The following is a 27,128-nucleotide window of genomic DNA, read 5'->3' on the forward strand; positions in this document are numbered from 1 at the left end:
GGTCATTAAGAGTACATTAAAAAAAAAAAAACGTTCTCTAATGTCAGCCAGGACATCTTTTAAGAGGATAGATGCTGCAGATGTTGCCCCACACAAATATACACACACAGTTCAGTTGAGCAATTTGATTTAATTCTTAATTTGGACTCAAACTGCAGTTGTTGGTTTAACAGTCAACCTTTTAGCCTTTGCACCAGTGCAAAAGCATCCACCTTACATAACAACTACACAAAACGTACAAGATTTTAGGGTGACTGAGGAAATCTGCACTAGACTAGTTTTTACTGCTCTACATACATTGTTACAGTAAGCTTAAAAATCTCCCATAAACAAAAAAACAAAAACAAACAAATAAAGCTCTTTTAGAAAATGGAACAAGCAAAAGCCGCAGATGGGATATCTGCCAAGGTAGCGCTCCAAGAGGGAAGGAAAAGCAAAAAATAAATCTGGAAGTTGTTGCGGTACTCTGCTGCCATCCAGCAGCACACAGTGGTACAGAAACAACTCATTTATCTCGCAGCAAGAAGCAAAAACAGAAGCTACTCGAATAACCGTACAGAGTTACATTCAAGATTTCAAACACTGTTTCGCAAAACTTTTTCCTCTCAACTTTAGCACCCAGACATGAAAAACAACAGCATAACCCTGAATGTTCTGTGTCGAGCCAGTCGAACGTGCGTCTACTTTTACAAAAAAATAAAAAATCCTATGTGGAGTAAATGAAATAAAATAAAAAATAAAAGTGTGCGGACATGTGAGGTTCTTTGTTTTCACCAGTCCTGGCTGGACTTCTGCTTGATGAATTTCAGGCAGACGTAATAGAGCACCATGAAGCTGACGCACACGGCCACCAGCACCAGGTAGCAGGAGAACAGGGGGTACTGGTTCAGCTTCATGGCCTCCACCACCTGCAGGACAAACACACGACTTTATCCACTTATTCTAACCTTTCTAAGCTCCTCATCTGCTAATTAAGAGGCTTTAATTGTAAATGTAGCGGTGGGCGCTTATCGTATTGTTTATCGTGGGAATTTTGATTTATTGTTACCATGACACATTTTGATTTATCATGACAAATCTGAATTTTTGATTTTATGAGTTTTCTCCTGTGCTCAATAAAAGTATAATTAATTGGTAAGTAGGATTAAATGCAGTTACTGTGAGCAGTTTAGTGACTCGGATCACTCTTTTATGCGACTTGTATCCTAAAGAAGCGTTTTACAGTAGGAGTGTTTTTTCAAGAGCAGTATTTGTTTATCATGCCATCACTGTTACCTAAAAGTGATGGCATACAGTTACCTAAAAGAAAAGTAATAAATAGTTCTTATTGTCACTTTTATTGCTATTTCAATATTTCCACAAAATACCGTGTTAAAATTTTGTATCGGCCAGCCCAGTGAGTCTGAGTCAGCAGTTTTGCTCCAAAGCTGTACATTCAACTTCAAAAGTACGTTATTGATCCCAAAGGGGAATAAAAGGTTGTTGTAACTCATATTAATTCAAGTTTGTCAAAGATTTATTGTAGACAGATATGGTTGTTGGCAGGAAATATCTCCTGTAGCAGTCTATATTACAGTGAATATGAAAAAGCCTCTGACTGAAGACATTGTTTCCCCAAGACAGTCTCATGAAAAGGACGTTGGGGGTTGTCCATGATTTTCTTGACTGTCAGAATAATCCTTCTTTGTGTCGCCATCTTAAGCGCGCAGTCTGAATGCGGCGGCGTTCCTACTCACATGTATGCCGTCAATGTTGAAGGTGAAGTTTCCTATGGTGACCGGGTACTTATTGCCCCTGAACTGCACCTGCAGCATCCCATCGAAGCCCCAACGCATGAATGAGGCGTATGAGAGCCACGAGGCCACTGGCGAGAGGAAACAAACATCAGCATCACATGTTTTGGCAATGATGAAACGGAAGCATTTCATCACGTTAACATCCCAACGCCATCGCCGACGACGACGATTCTGTCGCCTCCTCCTCACCCAGCCACATGTTCTCCAGGCTGATGACGAAGCCTCCAGTCAGGTAGAAGACGGTGAACAAGGCGTTGCCCATGAAGGCCGACGTCTGCAGGGTGGGCAATGCGGCGGCCACAAACAGAGCCATGCCTCGGCTGCCGTAGACCATCAGCCACACCAGCAGAAAGAAGAGCAGGAAGCGGTCCGGAGACTGGTTAAGACCCGCTAACCAGTAGATGGGCAAACCGTAGACCAGGGTGAACACACAGTGCTCTGGCAGCTCCCCCAGCACCTGGAGGACACCAGATGGTCTGTTCAGTAAATACATACAACACTATATATATATATATATATATATATATATATATATATATATATATATATATATATAAATATATATATATATATATATATATATATATATATATATATATATATACATATATATATATATATATATATATATATATATATATATATATATATATATATATATAGAGAGAGAGAGAGAGAGAGAGAGAGAGAGAGAGAGAGAGATATCTATATAGATATATATAAATGGATACAAGTGTTGATCCTTGCTCACATACAGTGGCTCTCGTTTCACATTCCAGCACTGAAACGGCACGAAGCGCTCATGGAGCAACAGTGACCCCTACAGGAGAGAGAGGGCATCTCTTCACGACTGCGTGAATGTTTACCTTGGCAAAGAAGTACGAGGTGACGGAGTACATGCCGTCCTCCAGCTCGTGGTACAGCATGGCCCGCTCCGAGTGACCTGCAGGGAACGTCACTCAGTCAGGCTGCAGGTCAGAGTTCAAGTTTTTTTTTTTTCTTCTTTCTCCGTTTTAAACTAGATTTAGATATGAATTTATCCCACACATGCTGTGTTTGGATAAACACCACTATGTGTAGAGAAGATTATGTAAGAAATGCATACCTGCAGCTTGTCTACTAACCATTTAACTCTTATAATTGGTATGTTGCTTAGTTGTGTGTTTTGTTCATGTTTTATTTTTGTTTACTATTCTTCAGTTTTCTTTCTTGTTCTGGCCGATTAGTGAGATGAGATGGAGGGTCTGGTCGCCCTGCAGTGTCACTGCGTGAGAGATTAGATGTTTCTATGCAAGTGTGAAAAAAGTGGAAGCAGATTTATTTTATTTTTTTTCTACCATGGTTAAATTACACCAGGAGCTACAAAGGGAGAAGATTTCCACCAAGTCTTTCCGACACTAAATAAGTTTTAAACTTCCCTGTTAGCTTTTCTAGTCCTTTCATTGCAAAAATTGTAAAGTAATAGTTTGAGAAATAAAGGCGGTCTTGGATAAGTTTTAAGAAGTGATGATTCTTTTGAAAAACGTATTAATTTTATCTTTAAAAAAATCTTCTCAAAACGTGGTAATGATTACTCTAAGCAATTCAAAAATCTATTGTTTTACTTGATTTCTGAGCTTTAAGAAAATATTTTTAATGGAAAACATGTTGCTTATATTGGAATTAATCAATAATCACATTATTGATTAATTGCTTCACATGTATCTATTTTATTACATCAGAAAATTTACATAAATTAAACATTGACCACAGAATTTAATAATTACCTCACTATATTACGTTTTCATTTGTCATTACTGGAAAAAAATGCTAATTAAAAATCACAAAGTTGTTTTCAACAATGTTTAACGCAAAGATCTTTTAGTCAGATTTCTGGCTAGATTGCAAAGAAAAATTAAGGAATGCTACTAAAAGTGAAATCAATAAACATTCCCTCTTTCTTCATTAAAGTGAAAGTTTTTCTCGCAGCATTTTGTGCTTTAAAACACTAAGATGAAACCGTTTAAACCAAGACCACCCGGCTTCCCGTTGCTTGTAGCGCATCATTTGAACAGTAAAATGGGACTTTACGTTTCACGTGAGGGATCCACATGCTTACATTTAGCTATGACGTCCAGCACCACAGCGAACGGCGTCAGGGCCCCGATCATGTAGAGGAGGGCCACGGTGTCCTGGACGTTCAGCCGCTCCTCCCCGGCCCCGTAGTACAAAAATCCGACCAGCAGGGACATGAGCAGGGCCTCGAAGCCTCGGACCAACAGGGACACCAGGTCTCTGAAGTCGTTGTACATGTGGCGCCTGAGGGAGAGTGGTGGTTAGTGTCCCGCCGCCCCTCCCGGGGATTCTAGGATGCGTGGCCTCACCTGATGAGGGTGGTGAACTGCTGCAGCTCACCAGGCAGCTCGTTCCGATCTCTGGAAATATTAACGACTTCTGCTCTGTTTCTGCTCGGCTGCTGAGCGCTGCAGAGGACATCAAGGCAGGAGGGTTATGTTGTAAAGACATCCATGACAATCCTTTAAAGCCTTGAAACACGTCCCAGGAGCACCAGCGGTTTCTGATAGGGGCGAAGTGGGCAGACGCCCAGGGCGGCGTCTCCTGCTGGGCGGCATCAGCTGCCACACTAATACACAACTTTGCAGTTAAATCTGTACCTTTTTGAAAAGTATGAAAAGTAATTATTTTACAGAGCACGGGACTTTTTATAACGCTTGTGCAAACTAATTTGTGTTGAACTACAGCAGCATAATCTGTCTTCTTTAAAAGAAGTGCTGTGGTGGCGCAGGTGGTTAGCACGCCTCACGTTGTGGGTTCGACTCCCACCTCTTTCCTGTCTGCCTACTGTCACAAAAAATACAAGCCACTAGCGCCGCAAAATAAAAAAAATAAATAAAAAAATAAAAAATACATTAGATTTATTTTACTTGTATTTATTTTCTGCCGTATTTATTGTTTGTACTTGTATTGTGTACTTTTAACTGCTTTGTATTGCATACAGTATGTTTATGCCTTGCTATGTGTGTTTAAAGTATTATTCTTGTTTCTCTCGCTTGTTTTTAAATGAAATATTAAAGTAAATTTTGAGTGTCTCCATGGTTATCTACATGATGTCCTGGTGGAGCATGTAGGCCCAGGGGCACCAATGCTCCACCAGCTAGGACCGGCCCTGCCAAAGAGAGCTGTTAAAGTTTGCAACCACAAAGCTGGTTCTGACCCGAAACACAGGGGAGGACAAATGAAAAATGATAAATGCAGAATGACCCAGACTTTGTTCTGTTAAGCTACAAGATTTCCTTCAGCCCTTCGTTTCCCAAATAAGAGCGTGCCTACCTCTCTGTGTGCGCCGCACTGGTTTCAGCTGGTTTCCACATGTGGTCGTCGCTGTCCTGAACCTTTTCCTTGAACTGCTCAGATAAAAGTCTGGACCGCTCCAAACACTCGGCCTCGCGCTCAGGACTGCGCCGGTCGATGCTGATCAGATCAACTGGACAAAAACAGACCCTTTTCAGCAACACACATAATGCTTCCAAGGCCATTCTTTGGAAATGTTTCCACTACATTTCTGATCACAAGTTACGCTAAAAAAGCCAATAAGTGAAGTTTTGGACGCTCAGACTAACCATAGAAGTCGGAGGGATTGCAGTACCGTGGGCAGGGGTGCCCGAGAGCGGTGAAGTAAGGAACCATGTTGCGAGCCGCACCGAAGTAAACAGCTGACCCAGAAGAAAGCAGGACGATGAGGTCAAAGAGCTGGAAGATGTCTGACCGAGGCTGGTGGACCGACAGCAGGATCAGGCGGTTCCCCTTGGCCAGGCGGGACAGGGTTATGACCAGGTTGTGGGCTGTGAAGCTGTCCAGACCCGAGGTGGGCTCATCCAGGATTAAAATACCTGAACAAAAAAGAAATGTGATCAGTGTCTGCATAAATTGATTTGTGTCCCTTTTGTCCAGGGTTTCAGGAGGGGTCTTAACGAGGCAGTAGCTCAGGGCCGAAAGCTTTGGGGGCGCTAAAATATATATATTTTTTGAATGGATGTTTCCTTTTTTAAAGCTTCCATAGAAAACTTCTAAGTTCTTATCACTCTACAGTGACCGTTAGTGTAGATAACAAATATACATTTATTTGATTATGACAAGGCCTTAGCCTCGCCCCTAACCTGAACCTTGACCCTAAAGGGAACCCTCAGTAACCTTTTAAGTCTACGCTCCCCACCTTCTGCGTCATCACCTGCAGGTCTAACTACAACAACAAATCTTCGCACGTCGTCGGTAAGTAATTACAAATTTAAAAAGTGCTTTACATCTCAGTAATTTACATTTACTTCATTTACTTTCAATAAACTGACTTTTTCAAGCCTTCCTTCGCACTGAAGCATGTTCAACATGCTGATCTAATCAGACTTGAAGGCCAAAACTGTTTAAAAAAAAGTGAAACAGAGTAAAAACATATGAAGTCAAAACATGGCAGCACTTTCACCAGTTTGCAAAAGGCTGAATTTATCACAACAGATTTAATATGGATAGATTGTGTTTAACTAGGAAAAAAAAAAAACTCTTACTGCTGAAGTAACTTATACCTGAAATATTGAATGTAGCTCTTAAAGCTAAACCTTTCTATAAGAAAAAACGATTTACGCTGGTTTATTAACATCAGTTTAAAAAAAAGTGTTTCCATAGTTTCCCCATAAAAGTAAAAGTTTCTTGGTAAAGTCACAGCCTGTAAACCCTCTGTAAACATGCAGAAAAATAAATGCCACCTGAAACAATGTCAATTTCAGCTAAATTTAATAATAATACAAAAAAAAGAGAGATTTTTGTGCTTTAAATAATTGTTAAACAGAAAGTCGGAGCGTTTAATACGATGTTAAAGGTTTGATTTCTCTCACCAGGGTTCCAGAGAAGCTGAACAGCTATACTGACTCTTCTTCTCTCCCCTCCAGAAACCCCCCTCACGTAGCTGTTCCCCACCCTGGTGTGCGCACACTGCCGCAGCCGCAGCTCTGCAATGACATCATCCACCTGCAGCAGCAGCAGGAGTCACGGTTTCGCTCATTAAACATGGCCGTCTTCTCTGTTATTTACTTCAGGTGACGATACGAAGCGGCCCGGCTCACCCTCTGGTCCCTCTGGGCCTGAGAGAAGTGGGACGGGAGTCTCAGCTTGGCCACGAAGCAGAGGGTCTCCCGCACGGTGAGGTGAGGGAGGAGCCGGTCGTCCTGGCGAACGTGAGCGACGCTCTTCTTCACCAGCTGCGGCGTGTTGGGCTTCCCGTTAATCAGGACGTGACCGGAGGTCATTCTGCCGCCCTCGTCCCGGCAAGTTATGATGTCCAGCAGGGAGGTCTTCCCACAGCCTTAGAAGTGTGTAAAAATACGGCACAGTTAGAGCACAGAAAGCCAGATCTGCTACTCAAAACCTTCAAAGGTAGAAGAAAACGTTGCTGCCGAAGTATCTTCGACTGCATTTCATACATATTGATTTTTCTTCTTTTTTTTTTATGTGTTTTATTTGGATGTTATGTGACAGGCCAACAGACAGTAGTTTGTAACTGTAAATTGAAAGAAACAGGAGACGTGGCTTTCTACTTATTTTTTTTTTTTTACAGTTGAAAATCTGAAAAGTGTGGCATGGATTTACACTCAGCTACCCCCCCCCCCCCCCCCCCCCCCAAAATACTTTTTAGAACCACCTTTGCTACAATTAATCCTGTTAATTATTTTGGGTTCATATCTACTTGATAAGCACATCTAGAGACTGAACAACATTCTAGATGCAATGTTTTCTAAAGTCTAAAGCTTGACATTCTCCCTGTTCTTTGCAAAATAGCTCAGGCTCAGGCAGATTGCACAGAAAGTGTTTGTGGACATCAGATGTAAGATTCTCAAATGGATATATGTCTGAACTCTAACTGGGCAATGAAAACTCTGCACCATTCCTTCCATCTCTACCATTTTTCTTCCAGGATTGCCCCATATTTAATCCCAATCAAAAAAAAAAAAAAAACACGTCTTATTTTTACCCCATTTCATAATTATGAAATACATTGTGCTGGTCTTTCATAAAATCTCAATAAAACACGCTGAGATATGAATACTTATGGTTTTCATAAGTATTCATATCTCTGTTAAGTATAAAAAAAAGTGATTGACTAAGTTATAAGTTATAAGTTAAACAAATTATATTTATTTTTTAGCAAAATAGCAATAAATCACATTAAAGATTACATGGACTGATGCCTTTTTTTTCTCTTTTTTTATGACTTTTTGTTTATTCAGTAACTTTTGAAATGCAAGACAGGATAACTCCAGGTGAAGAAAATTCAGTTCAAACAAGATCATTAATAATCTGTTAGAAGCCACTGTTGCACTGCGTAGTGCCCCAGGGTTGCAGCTCTGGTAGAAAGGTGGAATAAGCAACAACAACAACAAAAAAGGCCTTGCGGTCTACACTGTGATTAGAAAGATGACTTCAATTCCCAGCGTGTTGCTGTGTCACCTGAGCTGCCGATGACCGCCAGCATCTGTCCGCTGCGGACTCGCAGGCTCAGGTTGTTGATGGCCGTCTGCTTGTTCCCTTTCACCTCCCACGGCAATTTGAACTCGGACAATTTCTCATACCAGGGAATCTGAGCCGATGTGTCCACCTGGACAAAAAATAAATAAAATAAAATAAATAGATAAAATAAAACAAAGATTTAGACATGTTCAAGAGCCCAGACGACAAGCGTCAATAAAAAGGTGAAAACAGTTTAAGAGGTGAACCTCATAGTGCAGGTTGGTGACCTCCAGCTCATTGCACTCTCCGCCGTAGGTGAAGTAGAGGCTGCTGTCCTCGTCAGACGAGAACAACTCTGTGTCTGTGTGCTGTCACAAAGCAGGCAACCATCAGATGTACACATGTAGATAAATATACATAGATACACTTTTTAATGTTTCGTAACTCATGTAACGACTACAGGACGGTTTTGAAATCTATGTCGCTAGTCTGCAAAGAAGCAGATACAACTCTTTAAATCTCATTTTCCCTAGTTTTCCTTGTTTATTTCTGCAAAATTTCAATGATCTAAATAGATTTCTGCTTCATCTTCTCAATGTTTCTCAACTTATGCATGCAAAGACAGGCTGTTGTTGTTTAATTCAAATCTGACAGTCTTCTAGACTCAGTCTGTTGTGTGTTTCAGCTTGAGGACACATTGTGTGTACTTTTCGCATGCATCTGTTTGTGTCTTTGTGTAAATAGTTGCTAAAGACCTGCTGTGGGCCAGAAGTCAACTTACAAATATGTTGGCCGTTTTTAATCAAGTGTTTAATAGTAAATAGACTACTGCAAAGTTCTGAACAATGTGTGACATTTGAGCAGTCAACTCATACAAAATAACCCTAAAGGTGCTCTTTTAAAAAAAAAACAGCAAAAAAAAAACCCGCTTTTGATCAATAGTTAGAAGGAAACCAAATCGAATAAGATTGGGAAGTAAATCAACATCAAATTTGGGATTAAATTGAAATTTAAGAAAGAGATTGGATTTTTCTGTCCTGACTGACCTGTGAAAAGCTGTTTATGTGTCTGATGCCGGTTTCTGTGTCCATGATGAAGCAAGCTTAGCTTTTTTTTGTTTGTTTGTTTGTTTGTTTGTTTTCCTGTTAAACTCCAGTCCAGCTGAAGATCTCCTCTGAAAGCTCCTTCTTTTTCAAGCCATCCGAGTTCATGTCGTGTCGGTGCATCGGCCGCTGTGTCCCGCAACTTATTGCTTTCGTGAACGCAGCCTCATGATGTGAGGTCTGTCGAGTGACTTGGAGTCTGTGAATGGACTTAACCTGTCTGAGTTTTTTTTTTTTTCCTCCCCCTTTCTTTGTCTTTGCACAACTCCAGATCAAAGTTCTTAGAGATAACAGGTATTAACCGTGTTTTTTTTATTTTTTTATTTTATTTTATGGCTCCGAGGGACACCACTGACACAGCAGCACAGAAACACAGTCAGGCCTATTAACAGATCGATGTCCGGTTGTCGTCTTGGAGCCGGAGTCGGATCGGAGACATGAACAGATTTTATTCCCTGGAGGCGGCGGAGCCACGGGATGAGACGAAAGCTGCGGGGTCGTTCAAGTTCGTGTCCGAGGCGAAGAGGGACGTGTGGAGGGACGGCGGAGAGGGGAGGTCGGAGCCGTCCTGTTGTCTCGGTGTCAGAAACGTTTCCTACACTGTCAGGTAAACGCCGCGTGCAAACGGTGTTGCGTTTGGACTAAAAAAAAACAAAAAACAAAAAAACTGAATATGTGCAGGTTCTTTCAGATTAAAATCACATGAATAATTCTCCCATTTTTTTAATAAACAACAGACAATTTGTAGTGTTTGTCTTTAAAGCAAGAATTATTTCAGCGCTTTATTGGCAGGTGTGGGATGAATAAATAAAACCGCAGATAGAAAATGGCTCATGCATGTCTCTATGTGTTTGTTTTAGTGAGCGAGTTGGACAATGGTGGGACTTACCCTCCTGCAGGAAGAGGTGGACCCGTCAGATCCTCAATGATGTCTCTTTCCACGTAGACAGTGGGCAGATCATGGGCATTCTGGGTAATTCAGGTTCGTATGCAGGTCGAAAGAGCAGAGTTCAGTCAAAGCCGGGGGTTTCCCCCCCCCCCCCCCCATCAGATCTGGAAAAGTGAGACAAACTCAGTCACTTTCTAACGTAATCTTGCAATTATATTATTTTTATAATTTTTTAATAATATGAAAAGACAACATGACCACTTGGAGGAAGGAAAAAAGCTACATTTGTCTTTCTTCTTCTTCTTCTTCTTCTTCTTCTTCTCCTCCTTCTTTTATTGCCATGCAGCTCGTTGTGGGTCTTCATGCGTTTTCCCTGTTTTCCAAGGAAGCTAAACTACCAAAAGTAGTTGAACCTAAACAGAGATGTGTTAAAATGTCAAACTAATCAGTAAATTAGCTTGAGATTTATGAAACTCCTATGACATGAGTATAATTGGAAGTTGGAATCTCTTCGCTAAAACACATAGAAAAAAAGAAAATCTCTTCCAGTCTTGTTCCCTTTTCTTTCTGAGCATCAGGAACAGAAATACGGGCCTGAACAGGGTGCAGTTCATTCCTTCAGCTCCGGTTGTGCCAATATGCTCGAATCATGCATCAAATGAGTCAGTTTGTGGCGATTGTCCATGATTGTGTTTTAATTCTGCATCGTGAAGGCTCGGGGAAAACAACACTGTTGGATGCCATTGCTGGCCGGATCGGTAGCTCCGGCACCCTGCTGGGTGAGGTCTTCATCAACGGCAGAAAGCTGAAGAGAGAAGAATATCAGGACTGTTTCTCCTATGTCTTGCAGGTAAAAAATAAAATATAAAAAATCAGATCATGCCATTTCTGATTACTGAATTTAAACTGGAACCTGCATATTTTTCAAAATGAGCCTGGGGAAGAGGAAACCTCAAATGTAAACATTTTCTTTCTCTTGTTACTTAAATAGAATAAAGTGCAACATGTCGAATCTGTCCGGATTACACTAAAATACCAATAATATAACCTTTTCTGCCATTAACTGATTTTGTATTTGGCTCACATCTGCTTTAATTGAGGGGCATGTTTTCGTGTCTTTCTGATCTTGAACAGTGGTGTGTATATATTTACCTCTCTGTCACAGACTTATTAGAAATAGGAAATGATGAATTACTAATAAAATGGCTGACAGACACTCTGAATAACTTTAAAAGGTACAATAAGAATCACCAGGAGAAGCAATATTTGTAGCACTAGCGATTTTCCTGAAGTATTTTCAGAAATGTAATCAAATAAAAGGTACAATACGAGCATATGTTACTTGAGTAAGAGCTGAGTTTATTCGGGGGACTTTTTACACAACTTTACCGAGGAGGATTCTGTACTGCCCCACTACTTTAGATCACGAACACAAAGACACTCACACTTTGGCAAAATCTCCAAACAGGCCGCCCTGCCCGCTTTATGAAATTAACTCAAGACCCTTGATAGCCTCCTCATGCTCCTAATCTCTCAATGAGAGGTGCTCATGTGTGTCCAAAGCTTGAATTAAAAACAGTAGTTTTAAAAACGGGCTTTGCTTCATTTCAAAATCGTCTCTCTCCCCTTCGCTGATAGCAAAGCTTTCTGCTCTCTAAGCTTCGTCATTAACTTCCTCCACTAAGCCGCAGATGAGGAGGTGATATGAGCTCCTGATATTAAAGTCATTCGGAGGAGACAATAAAGAGGACTGGGACCGGGTGGCGAGCCATGTGTTAATTGAAGCAGGTCCTGCTGCTTGAAGTGTGTGTGTGTGTGTGTGTGTGTAACAAGGCTATATGCATAGGAAAACTTGATTATTTAAATATTACATTAAAAAAGTATATGTGAATGATTATGAACAGATCTATTGAATGTTTCTTGGAAATGTTTATTCTGTTCCATAAAAATGTCCTTCTTTGGGACCTGAACAGGGACATGAATATCATGACATGGTTTTAACTACAAATATTTGATAATTATTAAGACGGTAAGTAATATATTTCATTAAATTGAGATAAGGAGTAGGATTAAATAAGTTTCCACTTCTTCCTACTCCTTCTCAAACAGAAAAGTGGTGGTAAGCAGATTATTTTGTTCTTGGTTATGTATGCACATGTTTTCTCTGCCATACTGATTGCTTGTTTAAAAAAAACAAAAAAAACCCTGTTTGAAATAAACAAATCAGATCAAAATCAAATCATGAAAAGCCATGAAATGTTCATTTGAGTTCACTGATGTGAAAATGGATATCAAGTTTGACGTATAGTTGATGCAAATTGATTTTATTTTGTATTCTCTAGATGTTTTCCACTGAAAGTTATCAGAAGTTAAAATTAGCATTGCATTGTTTTTATTTTTTTGTCTGTTTTTCAGAGTGATAACTTGCTGAGTTATTTGACAGTGGAGGAGACCCTGACTTACACTGCCCAGCTGGCCCTGCAGAAACACTCAGTGGAGGCCATCAAGAAAAAGGTTTCTGCGTTCTGTCCACTGTTACGGGTTTCTCTGCTTTGAGCAAAACAAAGAAGTTTTGCTAATGATCTTTGAAACAAGGTTGTAGGCCTCTGTTAGAGATCAACTCTAATATTCTGGTATTTCTTTTATTTTGATCCCGAGAAAAGCAAAACGTATTTCCCTTTAATAAACAAAATGATATCTTACATTGATAACCAGTCTACCTTGGTGGTAATTACTGCTCACCGACCTTGACCTGTGGTCCACATGTAGGTGTCGGCAGTGATGGCCGAGTTGAGTCTCAGTCACGTGGCGCACAGTGTTATTGGAGGTCGAATTTTCCCTGGGATCTCTGGCGGTGAGAGACGGAGGGTCTCCATCGCCAGCCAGTTACTCCAGGATCCACGTAAGTTTCTCCTGTTCGGAAGCAGCTGAGATGAGCTGCAGACATTTTATCCATGAAAAAGTTTTCTGAGGTCTGCGGCCATTTTAATTGTGATTACAGACATTATTCTTCAAATTGTGAATCCCAGATCCATTAAAATGATGGGGGGGGGGGAGGGGTACATAAAAATGAATTTTGAGAGGTTTTAAAAATAAACCATACAATTTAATTAAACTTTAATCAAACACATTTGTTTTTAAATGTAATGTTCAACAATGATTCAATAATAACAAGGCTAACCAGTTTGTTTCAGTAATATATTCTCCACCGCATTTTGATAATAAAGATTTTAGTTCAGTTGTCTGTGCTAAATATAGAGCTAGTATGTTTATCTGGACATTATTATTGATAGCACATTAACTTATTAAAATTTAAAAACAGTCCTAAGAGTTATAAAAGAGAAAACACTCTTTTGTAGCCAGAATGTAAGCTTGCATCCAACTTTAGCTACTTTAGCATCAATGCTAACGCTAAAGCCAAGCTTCTTAGCTAGTTTAGCTTATTTATTCTGAGATTGTGATTACCAATGAGCTGCACGTTTCAGCTGCTGTTGCTAGAGAAAATGTACATTACCAGACTGTTAAGAGTAATGACTTGTTCTCCCTGTATGAATTTTGAAGGCCCACAATTCTCTTATTAATATTTGCGACATTTATTTGATTTTCCATGATAACAAACCAGCACTGAGTCACTATCTTAAAACACATAGACTGTGGTTATGGCCTTTAGTTAACTTAGGCTTTGTAAATGAACCTATTGGAAGCTTATTATTTAGCCAGGACATAATTACCTGGGATTTTCCAAATTGTTTAAAAGTATAATAATCTTAGTCTATAAAAACATCTGACTTTAGAATAACTTCTTTAGAGATTCTTTCTTTCATTATTCTTGCATTCAGTAAATAATCATTCTAACTGAACTAAAAAAAAGAAAAGCTTAGTTAGTAATAAGAAAAATATCTTTTTACAAAGTGTCTAGAAATGAACTATACAGGCACAATTCATCTGGAAATTACAAGAGAAAACCGAGCAGACAGGACAAGATTGGAAAATTTCACCAAAATGTTGTAATTAAGGCATTTCTTTTACATTTTCCAGTCGCACTAAATGCATAAACTACAAAATGCAAACAAGACAGAACGCAGAACTTTAGTGTGAAATGACAGGAGTTCAATAAATGACCCGTGTTTCACCCCAAGAGTTTCAAAATCCCTCTTGAATAAAACAAAAGAATCTAAATGGTGCCGAGATAAGGAAAGGACAGGAAAGGGGATGGGGTGATTGAGAAGAGTATTAAAGGACCAGGTTCTCACACCATGAGGGAAATGAGCACAGACCCACCTCTGAGTGTGTGTGTGTGTGTGTGTGTGCTCCTCATAGGTGCGCTTTATCAGGTCTGTATTGCTCCAGGGAGACCTGAGGGTCTTCGTCCTCATTCAGGATTAACTGGCCATGAACACACACATTCCCAGAGAGTCACAGTCGGAGTAATGAGAAGTTCCCATTCGCTGCCTCTCCAATCAACCAGGAAATGAATTAATCTCACAATTAAAGCATCTACTAATTCCACCCTGCTTTCATAATGCAAAGAGGCAATCTTTTAATTGTTCTAATTAGAGTAATTAACTAGAAAAAAAAAGAAGAGTGAACTCACTTATCTTTCCAAGTTAAGTTGGACCTACAGAGAGGCCTGCAAGTGCCACTTTAAGTGCAAGTGCTGTTGAAAGTTTTCTGCCTGGGTGAGGAGGAGTCGCTGTCCAATCTTTAACTTGTGCCCAGAGTTTCAGTGTGTGACAGTGATGAGGTCACTGGGATGGTGTTCCTGCAGGGGTGATCTTACTGGACGAGCCAACCACCGGCCTGGACAGCATGACGGCCAATCAGATCGTGGTGCTGCTGGCAGAGCTGGCTAGGAGGAACCGCATCGTCATAGTGACCATCCATCAGCCACGCTCGGAGCTCTTCAGGGTGAGTTTTAGGATGAAAAGCAAAGTGGAGTTACTGAAAGTCTTGGGTCAGATGGGTTCGTGAAAGTAACTTTATGGTGATGAAGTTGTTGGGAATGTGTTTGACGAGTATCCCCTCAAAAGGAAGTGGAAAAAAGGGTGATTTATTGGTTGTTAGAAAACAGAGGAATCTCTTGCATTGTAAAATTAAAATTAAAATGAACCAAAGAGGACTGGTTTGAATCTGTTCTGGATGGTGGAACGCAGCAAAAAGTCCAAAGATAAACTATAAGTGACCTTCAGAAGACAAAGAAACTTCTGAAATGGAGCTATTTTAAAAAGAAAACGAGCAGAAAATATCAGCTTCTAGATCTGGAAAATCCTTCTATTATGAATTGCCTCTAGAGAAACAATCCATGCCACAGTTTTCAAATTTTTCTTTCCAAAAAAATATGGAAAATCAGAAATCCTTTGTCTCTAATTTAAAAATGATGCACTATTTTCTGACTCTATGGAAGACAAAGAGGGCATTGAAATGTTTGCTCCCATGAGGTTTAGACAAAAAGGTTCGTGTTGACCTATCGCAAGTCGATAGGTAAAAAAAGAAACAAATAAAAATCTAGGGATGGAAATACTTTTGCATAAATGTTAATTGTGAGGAAATCTGCTCTCGTGTGTGTTGACCTGCCAGGTGTTCACCAGGATCGCCATAATGAGTCGGGGAGAGCTGGTGTTTTGTGGTCAGCCGGCGGAAATGGTGGATTTCTTCAGCCAGTGTGGATATGAGTGCCCAGAGTACTGCAACCCTTTTGATATCTACGGTATCAATAACACAGGGCAACATTTCAGTACAAATGTAGCACAGTGACAGAACACCATACATGTACAGCAGCAGACGTTAAAAACTTGTTTGATGTCAAACAGTCGACTTCACCTCTGTGGACACGCGCAGCAGTGAGAGGGAGGCCGCCACTTTCAGTCGGATGCACGAGATCACGTCGTCCTATCAGAGGTCGACCATCTACCAGAACATGCTGGACAAAATGGAGCAGAGCCTGCAGATCTCAGACAAACTTGCCATCCCCTTCAAGAACAAAGAGTCACCCAACTGCGCTGCCAAGCTTGGAGTTCTGGTTAGGTCTGTAGTCTTTACTGCAGCTTGAACTCTTTGTAGCAGTGGTTCCCAAAGATTTTCTTCTGGGCCCCTCTATGGATTACAACAAAATCTCCTCCCCAAAGAGAAAAAAGAAAATAAACTGGGCACACACATCGTTCAACCAGACAAAAACCTATACACATATTTTGTTTTCAAACTCCTCTGAAGTTTATTTCACATTTCAGGTTGCAACAAAACTACAAACCATCTTTACAGTGAAACACGTTTGTGGAACAGTTTTTGTTTTTGTTTTTTTTCATTCATCCACACCGCTTCTCCCCCTGCAATGGCACTGCTCCCCCCCTAGGGGGCGCGCCCCACACTTTGGGAACCACTGCTTTATACCAATAACGAGTTTCGTGTCTTGACAGCTGTGTTTGATGTGTGCTTTTTTTTTTTTACTTTTAGGCGAACAGTCCGAAACCTCTCCAGAGACAGGATTGGTGTGATCATGCGTCTGTCCCAGAACCTGATCTATGGTTTCTTTGTGGCCTTCTTCGTCATCCATCTAGACATGGATCCGACCAAGGGTGCAGTGCAGGACCGAATAGGAATGATCTATCAGTGTGTGGCTGCTTCGCCTTATACTGGCATGCTCAATGCTGTCTCTCTCTGTGAGTCCACCAACACCATATTTACATGTTCTAACACTCATGGTTTATTGTCAGCAAGCCCACAATTGTACTTGTTGTGCGGCTTTACAAAGCTTATTTTTCGGTTTATGTCATGGTGCAACAAGCTTTAATGGGATTTTGATGGGATTTTCTTTGACAGACCAACATAAAGTGGTACATAATGGTAAAATGAAAAGATAAGTAATTTAGTTCTACTGTGGGATTATGGGTATGATGCTATTGTCCTCCAATTTCACAGTTGGGTACTACATTGTGTTGGACTATCATATGAAACGGCATAAAAATATATTGAAGTTTTGCTGCAGGGATCTAATTAAGTTATTACCTGTGTCGAACATGATGCAACATGTGTTCACTTTATAGAAAAAGTAAACAGGTCATTGTTTGATCCAGCTGTTGGGCACAGTGCCCAGTTTAGCTGAGTGATGTTTTTAATGTGTTGCCCAAACCAAACGAGGATTAAATCAGACTCGATGCTGACCTTTGAGAGATTTACCAGAAGACAGCAACTTGCCATCATCTCATTTGTACATCAAGTTGCAATACTTGCAAACAAGATGGCTGTAGAGGTAAATCTGTTGCTGAGACCAGGTGGAAGGTAGATGTACAAAGTGTTGTGTAGTGGCTTGCTTCAGGATGTTACTTTGGCGCTTCGTGCTGACAGCAGCGTTCACAGCAGTGCGGCTTCTATTGCCGCACAAATTGTTCAAAAACAGTGCAGAGAGCATGTCAGAAACGTCAAAGTGCTGATTTATCCCTCAAATTTCCCCCAGAGTACAGACAGATTGCACATCCGTGGGACGTTCTGGGCAGATAACTTAGACGCATGCGGTTTCCAGTGGTGAAAGTGTCCGCTGCGTTTTCATGCCACAGGGTCACCTCAGAGGTCATTCCCAGCTGCGGTTCAAAGTCAGGAGTGAACCAGATGGCAGGACAGACTGAAAAGGTGGACCCTTTCTCTGTGATTTATCTGATTGTGTTTAGCTATTAATGCTTAAAGGGTAATGAACCTTTTTCTCCACCACCGGCTCAGTGAACTTTAACCTACAAACCTACAATCCTACAATCTCAGTATGGCCTAGTCTAGATTATGTTTTAACTCATGTATGTGAGTATTTTGGGGGCTGATATGTTCAATAAAACCTCAATAAAAAGCACAAAACATTCTAGTTAAACAATTTCTTGTTTGTCTACTATTAATCTTAAATTTCACGTCACTTCTAGATTATAGACAGTTATCTAAACAGCTCTATTTGATTGGTCCTGCTCTTTTAGCTAAGTATCTGCTGCTTATCGGCCGAGTCTAAAACATAAGCTTTAGGGCTGTAGATATCAGATAAAGAGGATAAGAGGTAGGATAAAACACTAAATTGAGCAGGGGTCGCAGCCAGAGGTAGTGACTGCTTTATCAGACTGACCTTGAAATTTGCTGAAAAGATATTACACTGAACTGCATGTTGTAAAGTAAAGACTTTACTGAGTTAGGTGGACTGAGTTCTTGGAAAAGAATTCAGAATCGGCTCATCGGTTCGATTTATTTAGGGGATTTAGCAGTTTCACACAATTAGTTATTAATAATGGAGCAAATGACCAACAATAAAAGTAGGCAATGAAAGGTTATAAATGTTCTTTTCTTTCTTTACTTTACAACTCTACTCAAATGTCCCCACTCTTTCCTAGGATCCCCATTTTTGTTTCTGAGACTTTTTGGAGGGTCAGTATCAGAACTCTGAACTCATGAAGCTGTCACTTTGCTTTTCTTCCCCAACAGTCCCCGCGCTGCGAGCCATCAGCGATCAGGAGAGCCAGGACGGCCTGTACAGTAAATGGCAAATGTTCTTGGCCTACATTGTCCACATCTTGCCCTTCAGCGTCCTGAGTGTCGTCATCTTCAGCTCCTTTATTTATTGGTGGGTAGATGCAAATGAATCCTCATCAAGCGCTCAATGAGTGTTGTGTAAAACAGCAACTCTTAATTCCGTCTGTTCTCCCCTTTTCAGGACGGTGGGGATGCACCCGGACATGTGGCGCTTTTTGTGTTTTACTGCTGTGGTTCTTGTTCCCCATATAACAGGTGAGCTGATAAGAGGATGCTTATAATTAGACATTTTGTCTTACGTAGATATTTGCTCCAGAACATGTTTTTAGACCCACTGTCTTCTGTCTGTGCATCATCTTGGAAGACAGAAATACGGATGCCAGTCAATCAATTTCGGTATCACTGAACAATTCATGTATTCTGTTAATTCTACTCAAAATGTGAAATTTAATGTGGGGAGAGTGTTGTTTTTTTTTTTTTTTGGGAGTTACACTTTTGTGCAAACAAGATAATAATTATTCACTTAAGACATATGTATGGAAAATGAAGGTTATTACATATATAACATAAATAAATGTGTGAAATTAATAATATACATTTGAAACTAGGTATTAGTAAAGACATGTGGCCTGTTTTTTTCTTACTTTCTGAAATTAAATTAGAAAAAAAATAAATTAAAGACCTAAAAATTATTAATATTTGCTAAAATAATAATTGTTATTAATTAAAAGAAAAAAATAAAAAGGGAGATATTTAAAAAAAAATGTTTTTTTGCTTTTGTCTAATGCAGAAGTTTGGATAAACTTGGCACTTGTTTTGCCATGTTTTGTTTGTACATGTTTTCCTTCCACTACATTTTCCATTAATGTGCCTTAATTCAGCAATCTGTGAACACCTGGTTTCTTCAGCAGTTACCTATTTGACTTATCCCGATTGTACATGCTATAGCAACACATTTATGTATTAATTAACTTGCTGTTTTTATTCTAGTATTCAAAGAAACAAAATTTTTGGGCTTATAGAAGCTGTAAAAAATTATATGAATTATTAGAAATAAACAACTGAAACACAGCTTGGTTCAGATGAGAGAGGAAAACGTTATGTTTTGACAGGCGTATTAGTAATGTTGGTGTTTTATTAACAGTGCATAGGTGTAATTTAAAAAGACAATGTTCTCAAGTTTTACCATTTTAAGTGACTTGTTTTCCTGTGTGTATTTAAATCCACAACCTGTTCCTCAGGGGAGTTGTTGACGGTGGTTCTGCTAGGAGTGGTCCAGGACCCCAACATGGTCAATACTGGGATGGCTTTACTTAACATTGCAGGAATCCTGGTGGGATCTGGTTTCCTCAGGTTAGACGAACCCCACCGGAACCTTATTTTATTACATCTGAAGTCAAATCCTTTTTTTTTTTTTAAAAAAACCCCAGATATTTGATTTGTACGTTTTAAACGTGGTTGACCCTTCACATCTACAGAAGCACAGAGCAGATGCCGGTGGTATTTCAGTGGCTCAGTTACCTCACTTTCCAGAAATACAGCTGTGAACTTCTCATTGTCACCGAGTTCCTCGATCTGGAGTTCAACTGCAGTAAGTTTCTTCTTGGGGTCTTTTTATTGACAGACTTGATTTAAAACACATTATTGGTGTTTCCTAATGTTTCGTAGGCAGATAAATGTGCTTCCCTTTGCTAACTGACACCATACAAACATTTTACATGTATATGTGGTTTTTTTTTTGTTTTGTTGTGTTTTGCTGATCCTTTACAACTTTGACATTTGATGTTGCTAAAAAATGAGTTCAATGTTCAAGGACTCCTAATCTGAGTTTGATGGTTTCTGTTTCGTGTTATTCCAGACGGAACCAAATCCTTACCAGGAGCCTGTGTGATCACTTCAGGGGATCAGATCATTGACATGGGCTATCCCGGTGCTTTGTCGCGGTACACACTAGACTTTGTTCTCCTCTACTCCTTCCTCCCTGCTTTGGTTGTGATGGGAGTGATCAGCTTCAGGATCAGGGATAAACTCATCCGCCACTAAAAAGGAAACCTTTCCACTGATGTGCCTTGATTCTGGCATGCCGGTCAGTTCTTCTGTGGTTCGGTTTTTGTATTTCTGTCATGGTTTACTGTAACTGTGCAGTCTGCTATAATCATGACTAGGATGGCTAATAAGTTTAAATAATCTAATTTCAAGGTAGATAGAAAAACATGTGAAGTCATGTGAAGATAGAAAAACATTTGCTCATTTTAGATGTTCTTGTTAGTCTTCACATAAAACTTGCACATTATCTTAGTATTTCTGCCAGCACTTAAATTTTTTTTAAGCTAGACTTATTATTTTTATATATATATATTTCTTGAAATTGACACTGGAGACAGAAAAGACAGCACTGGTTGAATGTCACTGTAACTTTGAAGTTACAATAAATACCTAATGCTGTCAGAAAAATATGATTTTTTTCACTTACTGTAAAGAATGTTTTAAATAATAGAAAGTTGTTGTAACTTGTTTTTAGAAAAACTCATTTTAATAGTTTAATTAACCAATAATGCATATATTGCAAAGAAAGAAAAGAGCCTGTAAAAAAACGTTAAATAAATACAGCAAAATGTTTATTATATGTACACAATAAAGTGTTGCATGTGTGGAACAAATTTATGTGTTACGTCTCCAGCTGCAGTTCTTTCCATGACTTTGCTGCATTTCTTTTGTACTGCTCCAACTCCTGGAAAACAGATTCAGACAAAAAAAAATAAAAAAATACAGACATAATTGTTTGTTTTCTGAAGATAATCTGGTGTGAGGTCAATTTAAAAATATGCATTTTTCTCTCATTTTCTGACTATAATGAAAAATAAACACATATTGTTCAATCCAGCAACATGTGACTCACTTAAATAAATGCAAACAAGGCAAAGTAAAAAAATATCAAACTGATGTTATTCATTTGACTTAATTTTACCTCATCAATTCCTTTTTCATATTTTAAATTTTTTGATGTAGACAAAATGCTCCCACAGTGCAGTTCATAGACAAAGCAATACTGTCCCTCTGTTTTAATGCTTTTGCAAAATAAGTTTTGTGTATTCTTTGCTCAGACCAGCCACATCCTGAATGCTTCAGTTCCAGGAAATAATGAGCTGTTATCAGGTAAGAGTCAGTCGGAGAGAGCAGAGTGTGATTCATAGCAGGTCACTGTAGTTCAAGTGCCACAGTGGAACCATGGCACGTTGACGAGAAGATAGATAGTATCAGCTTTTACAACTACAGGATATTATTACAGTTTTGTTAATGAAAGCATCACCGAAAGGCCAGGCTACTGCAGGGCACAAGGTTACTTTAGAGCGCTGGCCGATGGTGCGACGTTTAGAAAAGAGGATAAATCTGAGTCTTATTTATGTTATCATTGCCAAAATTATGTGAGATCATTTTTAGACTACAAAGCGAGTAAAGATTCTGTGAAGTCATTGAGTAAATACGCCACACTGTATAATTTAAAATGTGTGGATGTGTTTTTCTTTAACAAACTAGTTTCTTTCTTAAAATACATGATTGTGTCTTAGTAGTTATGGTATTTTTTTGCTGATAATTTTTGTTCTGCTGCTTTTCTCTGTAATTTATGCTTCATAAATATGTTTGAACTTGAATCTTTTGCTCTACTTCCAGTTGTTCTTGATGGTCTTGAATTAAACCTCCTTTGGTAATTATGTACCGTAATTATTAACGTTCAAAACCTGAATACTTTAGTAAAAATAAATTCTCCAACTCAGCATTAACCGCTCATATTTTATATAAAGTAGATTGTGCCATGAAATCAAGAAGTCGTGCTTAAAAGTCTTAACCTCATTGTAAAATGCGGAGAGAAAGAAAAACAAGAAAGCAGAAAAGTTAAGTTTATTAAAAACTTCTTCTCTAAATGCAGTCTTTATAACTAACATCAAGTCATACCTGTCTTCTAATTTCTTTATATAAATTATTTTGTTACTTATTGTCTGTTAATACCTGCTTTCCTGGATATGGATTACAAAGTTCAGGGACACAGAGACCAAACATTGCCCACTATCTACAGTTGTCTGTCTACAATCAGCCTTATTCAGTGTTTTACTGCAGTAGCGACAACTATTTAACTCTGAACAACCGAGTGTGTAAGTGTTAAAGTTGTGTTACCTGATCTTTTTGTGCTCTCATTGCATCAATCTGAGGCTCACTGTACTGTGGGTCTTTGGCTGGATCTTTCAGCTCTCTCTGCTCACTGTGGCTCTGGGAAAACACGGTTGTTCCCATGTACTGAAAACATTTATGTTCTGGTATGTGAGCTGAAACAGAGAAGCTACCTGCTACCTCACTGGGAAAGACTCGCTCGTACACTTTCTTCCACAGATCCTTTGGGTTTTTGGCATGTAGAGACGTTATGTCGATGTCAGTTGAAGGAGGCGACCCTAAATATCAGGAAAGATTATTTTAAACACAATATTTTCACAATCCTCTACATCCAAACAAACTATACAGTTCCTTTAAAAAGTGCAGGTGCATACCAATAAAATTAGACTATTATTGAAATATTGTTTAATTTAGTATCTCAGTTCAGTTTGTGGTTTTTATGTGGCAAATCTGAATAAGTTTATCTGCGGATGTTTCATCATGTAGTGTTTGTTTTTGTGGCACACAGCAGTCCTGGTTTATTTTAAATGTGTTGCGTCGTTTGGACAGTAGGTGGTGCTGTTGCTCACCTATTTGGCTGAAAGAGTCAGAGCCAGCTGGGATGATGAGAGGTTTACCTGAGTCACAGGAAACTGTTTTCCTGATTGTAAAAAAGAAAAAAAAAAATGAACTCAAAACATGTTGCTATTATAATTCTTCTTTGCTTTTATTTAGACAACAGATAATTCCGAATCTAATATCAACAACTAAAAAAAAAAAGAGTTTGAACAAATCTAAATGAGAGCGTTCATAAAAGGATATGAACTGCTGCAGTAGATGCTGATCATTTCAGAACTTCTGAGTTTCTGATTAGAAAGCTACTTAAAAGATTCCCATGTAAGTTCTTTATATCCGACAATTTCATACAAAATTCCTCTTAAATAATGAAATCTCTTTGCATTAATTGGTCATTTGCTCCTCACCCTCTGTCCAGACCAAACGCCAGATGTGAGAAGAAGCTCTTGGTTTTAGACATGAGGCTCTCTGATTTAATGCTAGTGAACTAATACAAAGAACAGACAGAAAGAAACAGAAATGAAAGCAGCTTAACAGCAGATGGAAATCAAACCGCATATGTACAGATAGCCTGCTGGGGTTCACTTACGATCAGAGAGGCTGCGTAATAGTGGGCAAGAAAACGGAGGGTTTTTCTAATAACTTTCTTCTCGTCAGAGTCAAAGTCCTGCAACATAAATAGAAAAAACTTTCCCTTTAAATCTGCCACACCAACTAGATCAGACTGCTTGTAATTTATCAAGAGATGAAATTTTCATTGTATGCACGCACCTCACTTTAACTGAAAGCAGTAAACAATAGACGTACTGTCCAGGCAATGTAGAGCAGTTAAATTGTGTGCTTTACCTGAAAGAGGTCATATTTGCTGCCGATGATGAGCAGTGGAACAGGAAAAGGACTGATCAGCTCTCTGTCCTGTTGAAAGATGAAGTTAAACCTTCAGATGTACATATGAAAATAAAGCCAGCATTAAACATACAAACATCAAGTAAACAAAAACGGAAAATCACAATGATCTCTGCCCGTACCGGGTAATCTTTTGGTAAGACCCGAGCTGCTGGGTGAGCAGCCTTCTGCCGTTTGCCTCCAGGTTTGGACTTCTGTGCCTCAGAAAAGACTTTTTCCACATGAGCTTGAGCTGCATTCAGAAGTTTCTCCATGGTTCCCCACAGAGCGTTGGGTTTGGACAGGTCCAGAACGAGCACAAAAGAAAGAGACCTGAGAAAAACCACGCATTCAGGATCACACTGCTTCTTTATGACCAAGAAGCTTTAAATACAATAATAAGGCAATAAGTGACCAACCTTATACTGTCTGGAGTGATGGGGATCTGGATGAGGTCCGAGAGAGAAGTTCCCCCTCCCAGTTCCCACAGGTGGGCTATATCTTTGGGCTGAAAGAGGAAAGAGGAGCTCTGGTTTTACACCAGGCAAGTAACTGGTTATCTGTAAAGACTTACATGACTTCTACATTACAAGTGAACTGACTACAACTGAAAGAACATCTTCCTAATGCTAAACCACCACCATTGAGTGAGAAAAAAAAAAAAAAATAATTATGCATAAAAGTTCAAGAGGAAACATATTTTTAGCCTTCTCACTAAAATTCCATTTAGTTTGTATCATAAATAAATTTAAAATGAAAAATAAAAGAAATAGTTCCAAATTCACCTTTAAAAAGTTTTAGCTCAGTTTTACATCAGCTTCCCTGTTCATGCTCCAATCACCTGCTGACACGAACCCCTAATCAGAGCTTATTGTGCTGGACTAGTAGGAGATTAACTAAATACGTTTGAATTGCTTTAAGTGTAACATAACTTAAATAATATAAGGAATACTTTTTAATCTGTCAATCTTAAAAACAATATTTGTGCTCCTTTAGCCTATTAGAAATCTCATGGAGAGGTCTGAGATCATCAAAGATCATGTGGGGTCGCCTTACTGTGTTGTGTCCTTTGGCCCGCCTGCCAAACGTATACTCCAGCGCTAGAGTTGGCTTTGGTGGCTCATCTCTTGTGGAGAAAAAGAAATAAATTTAAGGGTAAGCAGAATTCACCTGTGTGCAATCTAACTTGTTCACAATAAATAAAGCCTCAGAGGTTTGTTGGAGAACGTTAGTCAACAAACAGCATCACAAAGAGCAAGGAAAAGGCAGACAGATCAGGAGGAAAGTGATGGATTAGGGAAGCATCCAGGAATCTTATGGTGGCTCTGGTGGAGGCAATGGTGCCATCAATCCAACCTCGCTAAGCTTCAGACACTTTGCAAAGAAGCTGTAGATGCAGCAAGAGATGCTCCGGATATCATTTATAAATGAAAATGTATTTAAAAGAAGGTAAATACTTTTCCACGAACAAATTGTGTAAATGACTTGTCATGGGTACGACTTTCTCCTGATGAAATGTACAACTTCCCTGAGGTCAGCGTATTGTTTGCGTTGTGAATATGTCTTCCGTTATTGTATTTTTGTTAGGCTCTCCTAAGTTAGCGAGCCCATTTTATGGCAGCAGCTACCATAAAATGTCTGGATTTCACAGATGATGAATTATGAGTTGATAGTTGACACTATAACTACTCACCTCTCCAGACATCTGAGGAGAATTGACGTTTTACCCTGAAAAAAACGAATTGACTTCATAAGCTATAAAACTATGATTTATTTTAAGGTTTGGAGCTTGTCTTTCAACATATGAAAACAATGTAATCAGGCTGTACCAACCCCAGTTTTGCTCCCTATCAGAAACACACTCCTTTCGCAGACCGTCTCTCCTCCGTCCCCCTCTCCAGCTCCACTCTCCTGACTCTGGACCTCAGCCGCTGCCAGCTCCCAAAGCGTGTCTGCTCTGAAAAAATGAGAGAACAAATTCAGGACGATTCGGAGAATTAGCCTCTTCTTTCTAAGAGAGCTTCGTGGCAAGAATAAATTCCCTTATTGGGATTATCACCTCGTTTTTGCCATTGAACCAGAGTTAGCGAAAGGACTCAAACGACAAGCGTTGCTACAGCAACGTCGACGTCGGCCTTTTTCTTGGCGTTAATGGCGGATTTGGGTGCCATCTATAGGTGCATACCGCCACCTACCGTTCTGGAGCATGAAAGGCGGGCTTCAGCATTCTAAAAACACCCACACACTGCAAAATATGTAGCTAGTTTTAGCTAAAAATTCAATTCGTGGTGGTTTGTGTGTTTCTTTTAAACAAACAGCAATATGAAATGGATCCGCTCTATGTAAATTTCTTTCATAATGTGCTCTAATCAGTGGAATATTGGAGATGGTAGATTAGTGTTCTACATTTACAATGGCATAACAGTGCAATATGGTGGATATGTCAAAAGTCTTTGTATTATTAATGTATTATATTTTAAAACAGTTGAAGCATTTGTATGCTTTAAACTGTGCTGAATTTAGTTTTTGGAGATAAGACCTCCACAAATATTGTTTTGTCAAGTGCAGACAGCTTTTACTAAAAACACAAGTTTTAGACTTCTGAATTAAACTGTCTCTGTTTAACATTTTAATCTGTGTTCAGTAGTTTTGTTCTATATGTCGGCACTTGTTCCAAACCTTATTCTTTGCCTAATGCTGCAACTCTAATCACCTTTCAATATCTAAAACATCTTCCAACTA

The 27,128-nt window shown here is 39.3% G+C and overlaps 3 protein-coding genes across 8 annotated transcripts; 1 reads left to right on the forward strand and 2 right to left on the reverse strand.

Moving 5' to 3' along the window:
* Positions 1-110: 110 nt before the first annotated feature.
* On the reverse strand, positions 111-10,037 carry abcg8 (ATP-binding cassette, sub-family G (WHITE), member 8). Its single transcript, XM_044135595.1, has 13 exons — positions 9,338-10,037; positions 8,558-8,659; positions 8,292-8,439; positions 6,911-7,149; positions 6,683-6,815; positions 5,417-5,686; positions 5,127-5,280; positions 4,160-4,258; positions 3,895-4,094; positions 2,663-2,739; positions 1,986-2,253; positions 1,737-1,864; positions 111-908 (listed from the first exon to the last, which is right to left on the reverse strand). The coding sequence occupies exons 1-13, from the start codon at positions 9,380-9,382 to the stop codon at positions 771-773; spliced, it is 2,001 nt and encodes a 666-aa protein (XP_043991530.1). The 5' UTR covers positions 9,383-10,037; the 3' UTR covers positions 111-770.
* Positions 9,832-21,443, forward strand: abcg5 (ATP-binding cassette, sub-family G (WHITE), member 5). The gene is made up of 14 exons (XM_044135596.1): positions 9,832-10,001; positions 10,255-10,376; positions 10,997-11,133; positions 12,699-12,797; positions 13,053-13,185; positions 15,052-15,191; positions 15,861-15,990; positions 16,094-16,307; positions 16,734-16,939; positions 18,732-18,870; positions 18,961-19,034; positions 20,021-20,132; positions 20,258-20,370; positions 20,638-21,443. Exons 1-14 carry the CDS (start codon positions 9,832-9,834, stop codon positions 20,820-20,822), a joined length of 1,974 nt encoding a protein of 657 aa, XP_043991531.1. The 3' UTR covers positions 20,823-21,443.
* Positions 21,376-27,064, reverse strand: dync2li1 (dynein, cytoplasmic 2, light intermediate chain 1). Of its 6 annotated transcripts, none has more exons than XR_006372473.1 (13): positions 26,446-27,064; positions 26,220-26,343; positions 26,080-26,114; positions 25,443-25,512; positions 24,806-24,915; positions 24,530-24,719; positions 24,348-24,416; positions 24,091-24,168; positions 23,909-23,988; positions 23,516-23,586; positions 23,132-23,224; positions 22,953-23,045; positions 21,376-21,510 (listed from the first exon to the last, which is right to left on the reverse strand). XR_006372473.1 is itself a non-coding variant. In XM_044135600.1 (13 exons), exons 1-13 carry the CDS (start codon positions 26,457-26,459, stop codon positions 21,448-21,450), a joined length of 1,074 nt encoding a protein of 357 aa, XP_043991535.1. In that variant the 5' UTR covers positions 26,460-27,064; the 3' UTR covers positions 21,376-21,447. The 6 variants fall into 6 exon arrangements, 4 of the variants coding, with proteins under 4 accessions (XP_043991535.1, XP_043991534.1, XP_043991533.1 ...); XR_006372472.1 differs by having other exon boundaries at positions 23,120-23,224; XM_044135600.1 differs by having other exon boundaries at positions 23,127-23,224; positions 24,806-24,894.
* Between the last annotated feature and the right edge of the window lie 64 nt (positions 27,065-27,128).

The sequence above is a fragment of the Gambusia affinis genome, linkage group LG13 (genome assembly GCF_019740435.1).
Source record: "Gambusia affinis linkage group LG13, SWU_Gaff_1.0, whole genome shotgun sequence".
Lineage (NCBI taxonomy): Eukaryota > Metazoa > Chordata > Actinopteri > Cyprinodontiformes > Poeciliidae > Gambusia > Gambusia affinis.

Excerpts from the sequence above, each read along its gene's own strand:
- abcg8 (XM_044135595.1), bottom strand. The coding sequence starts at position 9,382 with ATGGACACAGAAACCGGCATCAGACACATAAACAGCTTTTCACAG. Across the intron at positions 1,865-1,985 it reads CCTGGAGAACATGTGGCTGG|TGGCCTCGTGGCTCTCATAC; the intron begins GTGAGGAGGAGG and ends TCCTCTCGCCAG. Across the intron at positions 909-1,736 it reads TCAACATTGACGGCATACAT|GTGGTGGAGGCCATGAAGCT; the intron begins GTGAGTAGGAAC and ends TTTGTCCTGCAG.
- abcg5 (XM_044135596.1), top strand. The coding sequence starts at position 9,832 with ATGAACAGATTTTATTCCCTGGAGGCGGCGGAGCCACGGGATGAGACG. Across the intron at positions 15,192-15,860 it reads CACGCTCGGAGCTCTTCAGG|GTGTTCACCAGGATCGCCAT; the intron begins GTGAGTTTTAGG and ends TTGACCTGCCAG. Across the intron at positions 15,991-16,093 it reads CAACCCTTTTGATATCTACG|TCGACTTCACCTCTGTGGAC; the intron begins GTATCAATAACA and ends GATGTCAAACAG.
- dync2li1 (XM_044135597.1), bottom strand. Across the intron at positions 24,720-24,805 it reads ATCACTCCAGACAGTATAAG|GTCTCTTTCTTTTGTGCTCG; the intron begins GTTGGTCACTTA and ends GGTTTTTCTCAG. Across the intron at positions 21,511-22,952 it reads TGAGAGCACAAAAAGATCAG|GAGTTGGAGCAGTACAAAAG; the intron begins GTAACACAACTT and ends TCTGTTTTCCAG.